Consider the following 11,816-nt stretch of genomic DNA (forward strand, 5'->3'; position numbering starts at 1 on the left):
GATTTGTAACCCCTCCTCCTTGCGAAAAGCTTACTCCCGATCTCATAAAGTCTATTGTAGCTGCTTGGGGAAACAAGGTTACCGCTAGGAGATTTGCTCTATCATCTAAAGTCCATCGAAAGGAGTTACCAGAAGAGCCTGCGGGAAAGAGAGCTCGGATCATGGAGCATTGAAGACCATTTTCATACAATTGTCATTTTAATTTCAAGTTTCATTATACTCATTTTGTTCCATCTACTTGTAATTAAAAGTGACATGTTTTATCAATCGTAACTGCAGTTTGATTTGTGATCAATGAAAATGTGTTCTTTTCTATTTTTCTCGTCTTGAATTTACGTGAAGTGTTCCATCTCAATTATCAAATGTGCAATCTAACTTATTAACTTCCATTCAGGAGTCTTAGCAGGACATCATCGCTCCTAAGAAAGCCAATTCAAAATCGGCCTGGTCCCGTCAGTCTTCAGATTCCAGGCTGAATAGACTTTCTCTTTCCCCAGAATCCTTTACTTCTCCTGCTCCGCTTCTCCTTGGTCGTCCAGAAATTCTTTCACCCATTTCACTTGCATCTGAATCAATGGAAGGGACCGGTAACAACAGTCCTGATACGAATGAGATGATGAAGGCTATTCTTCTTCAGCTGAGTGCCATGAAGGATGATATAGCCCTCCTGAAAAATGATCGTCTTTCTACCTCTAAAGACCCGGCCAATCAGCAGCCTTCAGTTATACCTTCTGTTCCTCTTGTTTCTCCCAGGCCAGCTGTATTGCCTGAAATCGAAGACTTTGATGAGGGCCAGTACGCAGCAGAGAACTGTCTTCCTAACCTGGGAAATCCTGATAAAGCACAGGAATTGGCTGACCAAATTGAGAAGCTGACTCGGGATATGGAAACCATGAAGTGCCAAGGTCCCAAAAATTTGGATATGTCTGAGTTCATGATAGCTCCAGGGGTCGTACTTCCGCCCAAGTTCAAAATGCCAGACTTTGACAAATACGACGGAATGGGGTGCCCTCGTAGCCATCTCAAGTCAGTCATTCCTCTGTTGCAGCAGCACGGTTTATCCCCAGAGCAGATTGCTTTGGTGTTCCCTAGAACTTTGACTGGGACAGCGAAGAAGTGGTTCTTGCATCTGAAACCAGAAGAAAGCAGGACCCTTGAAGGTGTAGCCAACAAATTTGTCCAGCAATTCTCCATGGAAGAGGGGATTGACGTGACAAAAAGGGACTTGAAATCGCTGAAGCAGGGACCCAATGAGACCTTTACTTCCTTCATTCGGCGATGGAGGAGAAAGGCAGCACAAATGACCCACAAGTTACCGGATGACGATCTTATCAAGATTGCCGTCAAGAATCTTTCCCCCTTTTACTTTCCTCATATGTCCATCCAGTACTTCAATGACTTTGATCACTTGATCAAGACCGGTACTAGAATCGAAGACATATTGGCTAAGGGCGGCCTGAGAACTAGGGCCTCCACCTCAGATGTCAGAGAGGGAAAAAGGCCTATGGCGCCTCCGAAGGAAGTTAACAATGTGAATACTGCTCGTCCAGTTAGGAGAGAAGGTCCCGGAGGAGTTCGTCCGGAAAGAACTGAGCCCAGACAATTCACTCCCTTACCATATTCCCTATCCGTGGCTCTCAAAAAGCTGTTGAGGGACAAGAAGATCACTCTACTAGAACCTCGAGAAGCCCCAAATCCTCTCCCGAAATATTGGAGAAGGGATCAGTACTGCGAATTTCACCAGAGTGTTGGGCATTTGACTGACAGATGTATGGCACTAAGGCATAGGATCCAGGATAAGATCGAGGCAAAAGAAATTGCGGTGGAAGCTCTTCCTAATGTCACCAGGAATCCATTGCCGACGCATGCTATGCCTCCTCCGAACGTCTTTGCCATTCTTACTGGAGAGGTTGTCCTGGACTATTCCCGTATATGTGCCGTTATTTCTGATGAGCCGTATATCTTGGGATGGGAATCCGATGATGAAGAAGTTAAACGCGAAGAGCCTTATGTCTTGTCCTCTACGCAAGAAGTTGGGGAATCCTCTGGATGCCCTTATGTCCTCAGATTCGAGGGGGAGGAAGAGAAGAACGAAGTCCCATACGTCCTCAAGCTTGAGGATGAGGATTTGCTTCTGTTGAATGATCCCTGTGATGAGGTTCGCCATGTTACCCGTGGTGGACGTTTCTTTAAGCCCCCTGAGTTGAGAGCAGAGAATCCTGCTGAGATCGCCAGAGCAGTTGTAAACCAGAATCAGAGGCTGAGTCCTGAGGAAGATGAGGACATTCTGTTGAAGCAGCTTAGGAAGACCCAAGCTAATGTTTCTATCTGGGGTCTGTTGATGTCATCGCCTAAGCATCGTCAGGTTATACTTCGTGAATTGAATACAGCACAGGTGTCTGTGAATATAACTCCTGATGAGCTGGTTGGGCTCGTATCTATGGCCAGATCAGCTATGACCGTGTCCTTTTCGGATGAAGATCTGACTCCGGAAGGTAAAAATCATACAAAATCCCTCAGAATCACCGTCGTGTGCAATAAGAAGAAGGTACCAGAGGTTTTGGTTGACAACGGGTCAGCTCTGAATGTATGTCCTTTGAGCACCGCTACTGCCTTGGGGTTTGGGCCCGATGATTATATTCCGTCAGAGCAGGGGATACTGGCTTATGATGGGACCAGGAGAGACGTCATCGGAACTTTGGTCACCGAAATTGAGATCGGAGGTGAAATGTTTGACGTAGAATTCCAAGTTCTAGATATCAAGACCTCCTTCTTTCTCCTTCTCGGCCGACCTTGGCTTCACAAAGTTGGAGTGGTTCCTTCCACTGTCCATCAGAAACTCAAGTTTGTCAAGAATAACAGAATTATCACAGTTCGAGGGGATCCAGAACCAGAGGTTGGACAGATTTCCCAAGAGCAGATCGGTTCAAGCACCATAGATGTCAGTCTAACTGGGTTTTCGCTTGAAGTTTCGACCATTACTATGGAAGAAGCTATGAACGAGGAAATTCTGTTTATGTCCAGTGCAAATGCGCAGGTAGCCCGAATAATGCGCAAATATGGGTATATTCCTGGAACTGGTCTGGGGAGAAGTCTGCAAGGTTTAACTGAGTGGCCGGAGCTGAAGGTCACAAACAATTTGTTTGGGTTAGGATATGAACCCACCAAGAAAGAGATCAGGGAAAGAAAGCAGTACATGCTGAAGTGGGCAGAGCTGCGTCGTCGGGGCCTAGAGCTGCCTATGGGACCGTTCAGTCTGTTGATGAATGGTAAGTACAGGAAAGAAGGAGCCGATCGCCCGTTCTATGGTTTTCCCGAGCCGTGGTTTGATGAGTCTGGGAAAGAGTTACCAGGTTTTGAAATCTTCTCCGCTGACGAATTGCCAGACGAGTACTTCCATGGACAGATTGTAGCTGTCGAAAAGCAGGAATCTGATTGGGCTAAGAACTTAGAGCCGCAGCTTCTAGACTCCCTCTTCGAGGTTGAGGCACCGGTCATTGCTATGATCGGAGAAGATGCGCGCTTCCTGAACCCTAAGGGCCGAATTACCCCAGCTGAGGTACCCCTCGATAACTGGACTTCTCAGGTCATTCCTCAATTAGTTCTTCAGTGTGGTCATGTTTCTCCAAAAGAGTCTAAAGTTTCTGAGTATGTGTCTGTTTCCGAGTCAAGTATAAAGTCTGTTATTTCTAACAATTCTTTGGATGCAGGTACCTTAGGAAGCTTAGACATTCCTGGTGTGGGTGGCGAGTCCTCCGGTATAGATGCTGTCTATGAAGATGAGTCCGTCATAGAATATACTGCAAAGTCCATACATAGTCCAGTTGAGTCAGGTGTCAACATTTCAGTTGACGATACAAACTTTCTTTTTGAGCATACTGTAAAGCCTGCTGTGGGCCAATTGATCAATGATGTAAATTTTGATTCTATGAATGAAATGAAAGACTCGTTTCAGTATCTTCCTGTCTCTGACTCTGTTTCTGCTTCTCAAATTGATAAAACTAATAACAATGATCAAGACTCCCCCTCTTATGAGGATGCCGACGAAACTCCCCCTGAGATCAAACACATGATTACTCAAGAGGAGCAGCGTCGAGCTAAACCACTTGAAGAAGAAATTGAAATCGTCAACATAGGTGATGAAACCTTAATCCGGGAAATACGGATTGGCAAAACGTTATCCCCGGAGGAGCGTAAAGAACTAATCATTTTGCTTAAGGAATACAAAGAAGTTTTTGCTTGGTCCTATGATGACATGCCGGGATTAAGCGAAGACATCGTCCAGCATCGTCTTCCCCTAATCCCAGGTGCCAAGCCGAAAAAGCAAAAGCTTCGAAAATTAAAACCAGAATGGGAGTTGAAAGTCCATGATGAAGTCAAGAAGCTGTTAGATGCGGGCTTCATTCAAGTGGTTGAATATCCAGAATGGCTGGCTAACATAGTACCGGTGCCCAAGAAGGACGGAAAAGTCAGAATGTGCGTGGATTTCAGAGATTTGAACAAGGCGAGTCCCAAGGATGACTTTCCTTTGCCGAGCATCGATCTCCTGGTGGATAATACAGCTGGTCAGGCTTTGTTATCCTTTATGGATGGGTTTTCCGGATATAATCAGATCAAGATGGCCCCTGAGGACATGATAAAAACTGCGTTCACCACTCCATGGGGAACATATTGCTACAAAGTGATGCCGTTTGGGCTGAAGAATGCAGGGGCAACCTATCAGAGGGCGGCTACCACCTTATTGCATGACATGATTCACAAAGAGGTCGAGGTTTACGTCGATGACATGATCGTTAAATCCAAGACTCGACCAGAGCACGCCGTAGTCCTGAGGAAGTTTTTCGAAAGGATCCGGAAGTATAAGCTTCGCTTGAACCCGAGCAAGTGTGTATTTGGGGTCACTTCAGGGAAGTTGTTGGGATTCATGGTCAGCGAAAGAGGGATCGAGGTAGATCCTCAAAAGATCAAAGCAATCCAAGAGATGGAGCCGCCGAGGACCGAGAGGCAGATCCGTAGTTTCCTGGGAAAGGTTCAGTACCTAAGAAGGTTCATAAATCAGTTGACAATGACATGTGAACCCATCTTCAAGCTGCTAAAGAAAAATTCTCCGAAGAAGTGGAATGATGAGTGTCAGGAAGCATTTGAGAAAGTCAAGCAGTGTCTAACTTTGCCTCCTGTCTTGTCGCCAGTTATTCCGGACCAGCCACTGTTGCTGTACCTATCTGTCACCGACACAGCTATGGGTTGCATGTTAGCCCAGCAAGATCCTGAGTCGAAGAAAGAAAAGCCTATCTACTATATCAGCAAGAAGATGCTGGAGTACGAAATCAAATATTCTATCTTGGAAAAGACTTGTCTGGCACTGGTTTGGGCAACTCAGAGGCTTAGGCATTACCTGCTATCAAACAAGGTTCTCTTACTCTCACGGATGGATCCGTTGAAGTACTTGTTCGAGAAGCCCGCTCTCACCGGGCGAACATCCAGATGGTTGCTGCTATTGTCTGAATTTGATATTGCCTATGTGACCCAGAAATCAGTTAAAGGGCGTGTGATAGCTGAGCAGTTGGCTGATGCGCCTATAGATGAGAATGCCGTTCTGACGGCAGATTTTCCTGATGAAGAGATCATGGCTGTAGAAGAGGAGGTCCAAAGCACCAGATGGTTGATGTATTTTGATGGTGCTGTGAACAACCGAGGTCAAGGAGTGGGGGCAGTGTTGATATCTCCGAAGAAAGAGTACATCCCCGTATCCATCAAATTGCAGTTCAAGTGTACCAACAATGAGGCCGAATATGAGGCGTGCATTACTGGTCTCGAAGCAGCTTTGGCTTTGCATATTCAAGAGATAGATGTTTTCGGAGACTCAATCTTGATCATTTGTCAGATCAATGGTCAATGGAAAACAAAGGAGGATAGATTGATCCCGTATCACACGCATCTGGATTCCCTGGTCAAGAGATTCAAGAATGTTACATTCACTCATCTGTCGAGGACAAGAAATCATTTCGCGGACGCTTTGGCTACACTGGCCTCAATGTTAGATATCTCTGCATCAATGGAAGTTCAGCCTCTAGCAGTGCGGTTACAATGGGCTCCAGCGCATGTGAACGCTATAGAGATAGCAGCTCGATGTCCAGATGGAAAGCCATGGTACACTGATATAAAGAATCTCATTCTAGGCCAAGGGCACCCCCCTGAAGCATCAGGAAAAGAGCGGAGGTCTCTCCAGAAGTTGGCGGCTAACTTCATTATCTGCGGCAATGAGCTCTTCAGGAGGTCGTTTGATGGAATCCAGCTTCTTTGTGTAGATGAAGATCGAGCAGCTGATCTGATAGAGCAGACGCATGAAGGAGTCTGTGGGCCTCACATGAACGGAAAGATGTTGTCGAGAAAGATCCTGAGACTTGGGTACTACTGGCCAACTATGGAAGCTGACTGCTTCGCATTTGTGAAGAAGTGTCATAAATGTCAGGTTTACGCCAACCTCATTCATGTGCCGCCTTCTGAGTTACATTCTCTGACTTCGCCGTGGCCGTTTTCAGTCTGGGGAATCGATATTATCGGAAAGGTGTTTCCGAAATCTTCAAGTGGGCATGAGTACATCCTGGTAGCCATCGATTACTTCACTAAGTGGATCGAAGCCGCATCGTTCGCATCGCTGACTTCAGCCTCAGTTGCCAAATTCATCCGAACAAACATCATCTGCAGATATGGGGTACCGCATGAGCTGATCTCAGACAATGGATCGCACTTCAAGAAAGAAGTGGTACGCCTATGTGAGGAGTTCAAGATTAAGCATCACAAGTCCTCACCATACAGGCCCCAGACAAATGGAGCCGTCGAAGCTGCAAACAAGAACATCAAAGCCATCATCAGCAAGATGACAGAGACGTACAGGGACTGGTCAAATAAGCTACCATATGCTTTGTGGGCTTACAGAACGTCGATCAGGGCCTCTACGGGAGCTACGCCATATTCACTAGTATATGGGATGGAAGCAGTCCTACCAGTTGAGCTGAGAATTCCTTCGTTAAGGGTAATGATGGAAGCTGGTTTGCCAGAATCAGAATGGGCAAGGGCCCGGTATCAGGAGTTGCAGATGATTGATGAGAAGAGGCTCAGAGCTCTGTATCATGTCCAGGGGTATCAGCGTCGAATTGAGAAGGCCTTTAACAAAAAGGTGAAGATCAGAGATCTCCAGAAAGGTGACCTCGTTTTGAAATCCTACAGAGCACCGGTCCATGATCCCCGAGGGAAGTTCAGACCAAACTGGTCGGGTCCTTACATTGTCGATGAAGTCCTGCCTGGAAAAGCCGTCAGACTCCTTGATCAAAATGGTGAAAAACTAACAGAACCCACAAACCTTGATCAACTTAAAAAGTATTATGCCTAAGACACCAGGAGGCCGTCCTTGGTCGATCTGAGCTTCAAATCCAAAAACCCAATTGAAAAACAAAAGAGAAAAGTCAAAGACCGTTTGCAAACCCTTTGAGCAAATGAGCAAAATCAAAATTTCTTTGTCACCCTCAAACCAGGGGCATCTTTTATGACTTACGCCATAAAAGATGCAAAGCCTGAACTACGCCATGACCTGATCCCTTTCCACAGGGTACGTAGGCAACTTGACAACGTCGGGTTCGGTCAAATCTTTCAAAATTGCTGAAAGGAAAGAAAAGAAAAGAAGAAATCAAATCTTTCAAAACGGTTGAAAAGAAAAAAAAAAGGGGGAGAGAACTTTCAAAAAGAAGAAAAAGAAGTCAAATCAAAACAATCTCAACCCAAAGTCCCCAATGGGCGAACTACGCGGACCTGATCCTCACTCTTTGGAGGTACGTAGGCTATCTGGAAGGGTCCAGATTCGGTCCAGTCAATGCAAACACCCTGATCCAGTTCTTTCAAACCCTAACCCACCTAAAAGTCCTCCTGGTGTGATAAGGCAAAGTTTTGTGGAGAAACAGAAAATAAAATAAAATAATAATAATGGAGTCTTAGACCTGTTAGACTGAAAACCCGAAAGGGCGGTCTAGGCAAAAGTTAGGGTCATTCGCCCGCTAAGCTGAAAACCCGAAAGGGCGGCTTAGGCAAAAATCAGGGTGCAGAGCCTGCTGGATGGAAAACCTGCAAGGGCAGGCAGTCCAGGCAAAAAAAAAAAATTAAGGCAAGCGGTCCGCCAGATTGAAAACCCAAAAGGCAGTCTGGTCATGGCAGTGACTTCTCGTAAAGGACTAAATTTCAGAAGCTGGAAAGACTTTCGTACCTGTATCGGCATCACTTCCAAGGTCTGAATAGCGCCAGCAAGGCTTCCTTTGATATTCCTTTAAGCTAGGGGTTAAAACCGAGCAATCCAAAGGGTATAATAACCATGACTAAATACCAGAAAGAGGCGAAATCACCTTAAAACACGGTATTCAGAGAGTTCCAAGAGTGGTAAGCTGTACCATCTTAAAACAATTATCAAATTAAGAAGCAGATTCAGTCTTTCCTGAAAGTCAGTCTTGTAACTCGGTCGTGTATTCACCAAAAAGTCCTTTGTCAAGCAGTTGTCAAGGTCATTCTTTGACAAGTCAAAGTCATGTACTCAGTCGAGTCAGGTGTGTCCCAAAATGACCTGTTTGGTCCAGTATCCTTTCAAAAGCTGGGGTATCAGGTACCGGAAAATGAAGTCGCATCTCCAGAAGGCGAGATGACCTATACATGGTCTAGAAGCGCGGCAAGCTCTCAGGCCCATTTGAAATTCCTACAGCAGGCAGGAGGTTGAAGATGTGTCAAGCGGAATCAGTCTGCTTGGAAGTTGAAAGTCATTGCAACCTGAAGTTCTGATAGCTGGCAGAAAATTGAAAGTATTTCAGGCAGAATCAGTCTCTTGTGCATTTTGAAAGCCTTTGAGGCCCGGAGCCCTTGCAATTGGCATAAAAGTGGTAGGCCTTTCAGCAAGAGTCAGTCTCTTGTACCTTCAAAATCTTTGTAACCCGAGTTTCATAAAAGAAAGCTTGAATATGTTTGAGTTCTGTTAAGACTCCTGAACTGGAAGCGAAATTTTACTAGGGGCATCTTTTATGTCCTGACGAAAGTCAGACCATAAAAGATACCTAGCATGCATTGACGGTTGAGATAGCAGTTTTAACGAATCAGGATTTGAGAAAACTTGAACGCATTTTTCAAATCAAATTTTTAATTCAGGTTTGATCATGATGCTGTCTAATCATTCCGCTTTGTTCATCTGTGAAGATGCTGTCTTCTCAGATCCTAATTTAGGTTTGATCATGATAACTGTCTAATCATTCCGCTTCGTTCATCTGTCAAGATGCTGTCTTCTCAGATCCCAATTCGGGTTTGATCATGATGCTGTCTAATCATTCCGCTTTGTTCATCTGTCAAGATGCTGTCTTCTCAGATCCCAATCCAGGTTTGATCATGATGCTGTCTAATCATTCCGCTATGTTGATCTGTCAAGATGCTATCTTCCCAGATCCCAATTTAGGTTTGATTATGATAACTGTCTAATCATTCCGCTTCGTTCATCTGTCAAGATGCCGTCTTCTCAGATCCCAATTTAGGTTTGATCATGATAACTGTCTAATCATTCCGCTTCGTTCATCTGTCAAGATGCTGTCTTCTCAGATCCTAATTCAGGTTTGATCATGATGCTGTCTAATCATTCCGCCATGTTCATCTGTCAAGATGCTGTCTTCTCAGATCCTAATTCAGGTTTGATCATGATAACTGTCTAATCATTCCGCTTCGTTCATCTGTCAAGATGCTGTCTTCTCAGATCCCAATCCAGGTTTGATCATGATGCTGTCTAATCATTCCGCTATGTTCATCTGTCAAGATGCTGTCTTCTCAGATCCCAATTCAGGTTTGACCATGATGCTGTCTAATCATTCCGCCTTGTTCATCTGTCAAGATGCTGTCTTCTCAAATCCTAAATCAGGTTTGATCATGATGCTGTCTAATCATTCCGCTTTATAATCTCCAAATCCCTGAGTAGCTTAATTAGAGGCTGTCTAATTATTCCATTCTGCAATTTGTGAGAGTCTGTCTCACTACCCCTTGAGAGTCCATCTCAGTTTTCTTTTCGAGAATCTGTCTCGTCAATTCATCTTATCATTCCCTCTCGATGAGAATCTGTCTCGTCGATCCATCTCGTCCCCCCCTTGCATCCCTTCCGTTTGAAATCTTGGGCCAGTCAAAATGTGTTGTCTGCTCGGCTTTGGCTTTCGTGCGACAAGCACACTCTGCCAAAGAGGGGCATCTGTAGACACCCCATTTTGACAAGGCCCTAAAATCCCCAAAATTGAATATCCAATAGAATTCCCGAATTTCGAGTCCCCCAGATGTCCCAAAATTAATCTCGGAATCCCTGAGGGGCTGGAACCGAAATGAGAAGAAGGCTCGTGTTCTGGGCATCTGGTTGTGCACATTTGTGGGTACAAATCCCCCAAGAGGTTGTTAGTGTTCTCGAGAATCCCCCTGCAAAATTTCAGGGCAATCGGGCGAAAAATGGAGAATAAGACAGGCGAAGTATGTGTGATGATCAAAGTTGGGTGTGGTAGGGTGAATTATCAAGGCATGGGTGTGTGGATATCACCCCCCTTTTTTTCCAAAAAAAGGGGCAAGATATTTTTGTTGGTAAAATGGTGATTTGTCATCTTTAGAAGGGCTTTTTTTTGGAAATTCCAATAATACTTAGGGTGTAAGCAAGCTTCATTGGCCATTGGATCAAATCAAGGGTGAGGATCATTTAGAGAGAAGAGAATCTTTCTCTTTATTTCTACCATGTTTTCTACTCGGACCCTCCCCTGTTGACTAAATGAATGACCTTAAATACACTAAGGGGGGCTGTCCAAGTAAACAGGGGGAGGCAAATTTATCATTTCCCTTCTATATATTCGTTTGAGCTAGGGTTACATAGTTTTTGCTCATTTTAGGCAAGAAAAACAAAGGAAAAAAGAGAGAGAGCAAGGAGAAGCAGAGGGAGCACCACCGTCGGCCAACCACCTCCCCCTTCTCCTTCTTTTTCTTCGTCTCCAATCTCCCCTACCAAACCCACCTCCCCCAACCTCTGCAACTCCCCTCGGCTCCACCAGCCAGCCCAAGCACCTCCACCTTCCTCTTCATCAACATCGACCTCTTCTTCACTCCCAAAAACCCACCTCAGCCATCTCCCTCATTCTCCCCATTTTTATTTTTATTTTTTTTTCTTTTCTGTTCTTCCTCCCACCGCCGACCACTTCACAGCCGCCACCTTCTTCTCCGGCGAGCTTGCCGGAATCCGGCAAGCCTACAACCCCTTCCTCCTCCATTCTTTTCTACCACCTTCCTCCTCCTCCACAGCCGAACCACCATCCACAGCCACCATCTCCACCCCAAACCTCTACCACCTCCCTCAGCGACCCACAAAACCACCACACCTCCCAAACCCAAACCCCATTTTCGAAAAAAAAACCACCTCCTCCTCCATCTTCTCCGGCAAACCGCCCCGCCGCCACCACCATCGAACCCCCAGCCACCCATCATCATCTCGAAAATCTACCCCAAGCTCCATTAAAACCGCCCACCACCACCACCACCTCTATCATTCGGCATTTTTCCTGCAAATCCAAAACCCATTTCAAGAAAAAAAGAAAAAAAAAAAAAACCCCAAACCCATAAATCCAACCCACCGGCCATCCTCTCCTCCCTCCTCTCCATCGGCCACCGTCACCACCGGCCACCCTCTGCCCTTTTTCCAAACCTATTTCAAAAACCCAAATTATTTTTCTACCTCCCCCACAGCCGCTGCACCTCCCTCTCTGTTTTGGCAATATTCATCG

The 11,816-nt window shown here is 45.5% G+C and overlaps 1 protein-coding gene across 1 annotated transcript; it reads left to right on the forward strand.

Annotated features, from left to right (window-relative positions):
- The first annotated feature begins 646 nt into the window (after positions 1-646).
- On the forward strand, positions 647-3,947 carry LOC143888037 (uncharacterized). The gene is made up of 3 exons (XM_077392322.1): positions 647-897; positions 1,429-3,586; positions 3,711-3,947. The coding sequence occupies exons 1-3, from the start codon at positions 647-649 to the stop codon at positions 3,717-3,719; spliced, it is 2,418 nt and encodes an 805-aa protein (XP_077248437.1). The 3' UTR covers positions 3,720-3,947.
- Positions 3,948-11,816: the final 7,869 nt, after the last annotated feature.

This window comes from Tasmannia lanceolata, unplaced genomic scaffold (assembly GCF_043159265.1).
Source record: "Tasmannia lanceolata isolate RefF3 unplaced genomic scaffold, GAP_Taslan_0.1 ptg000012l, whole genome shotgun sequence".
NCBI classification, from domain to species: domain Eukaryota; kingdom Viridiplantae; phylum Streptophyta; class Magnoliopsida; order Canellales; family Winteraceae; genus Tasmannia; species Tasmannia lanceolata.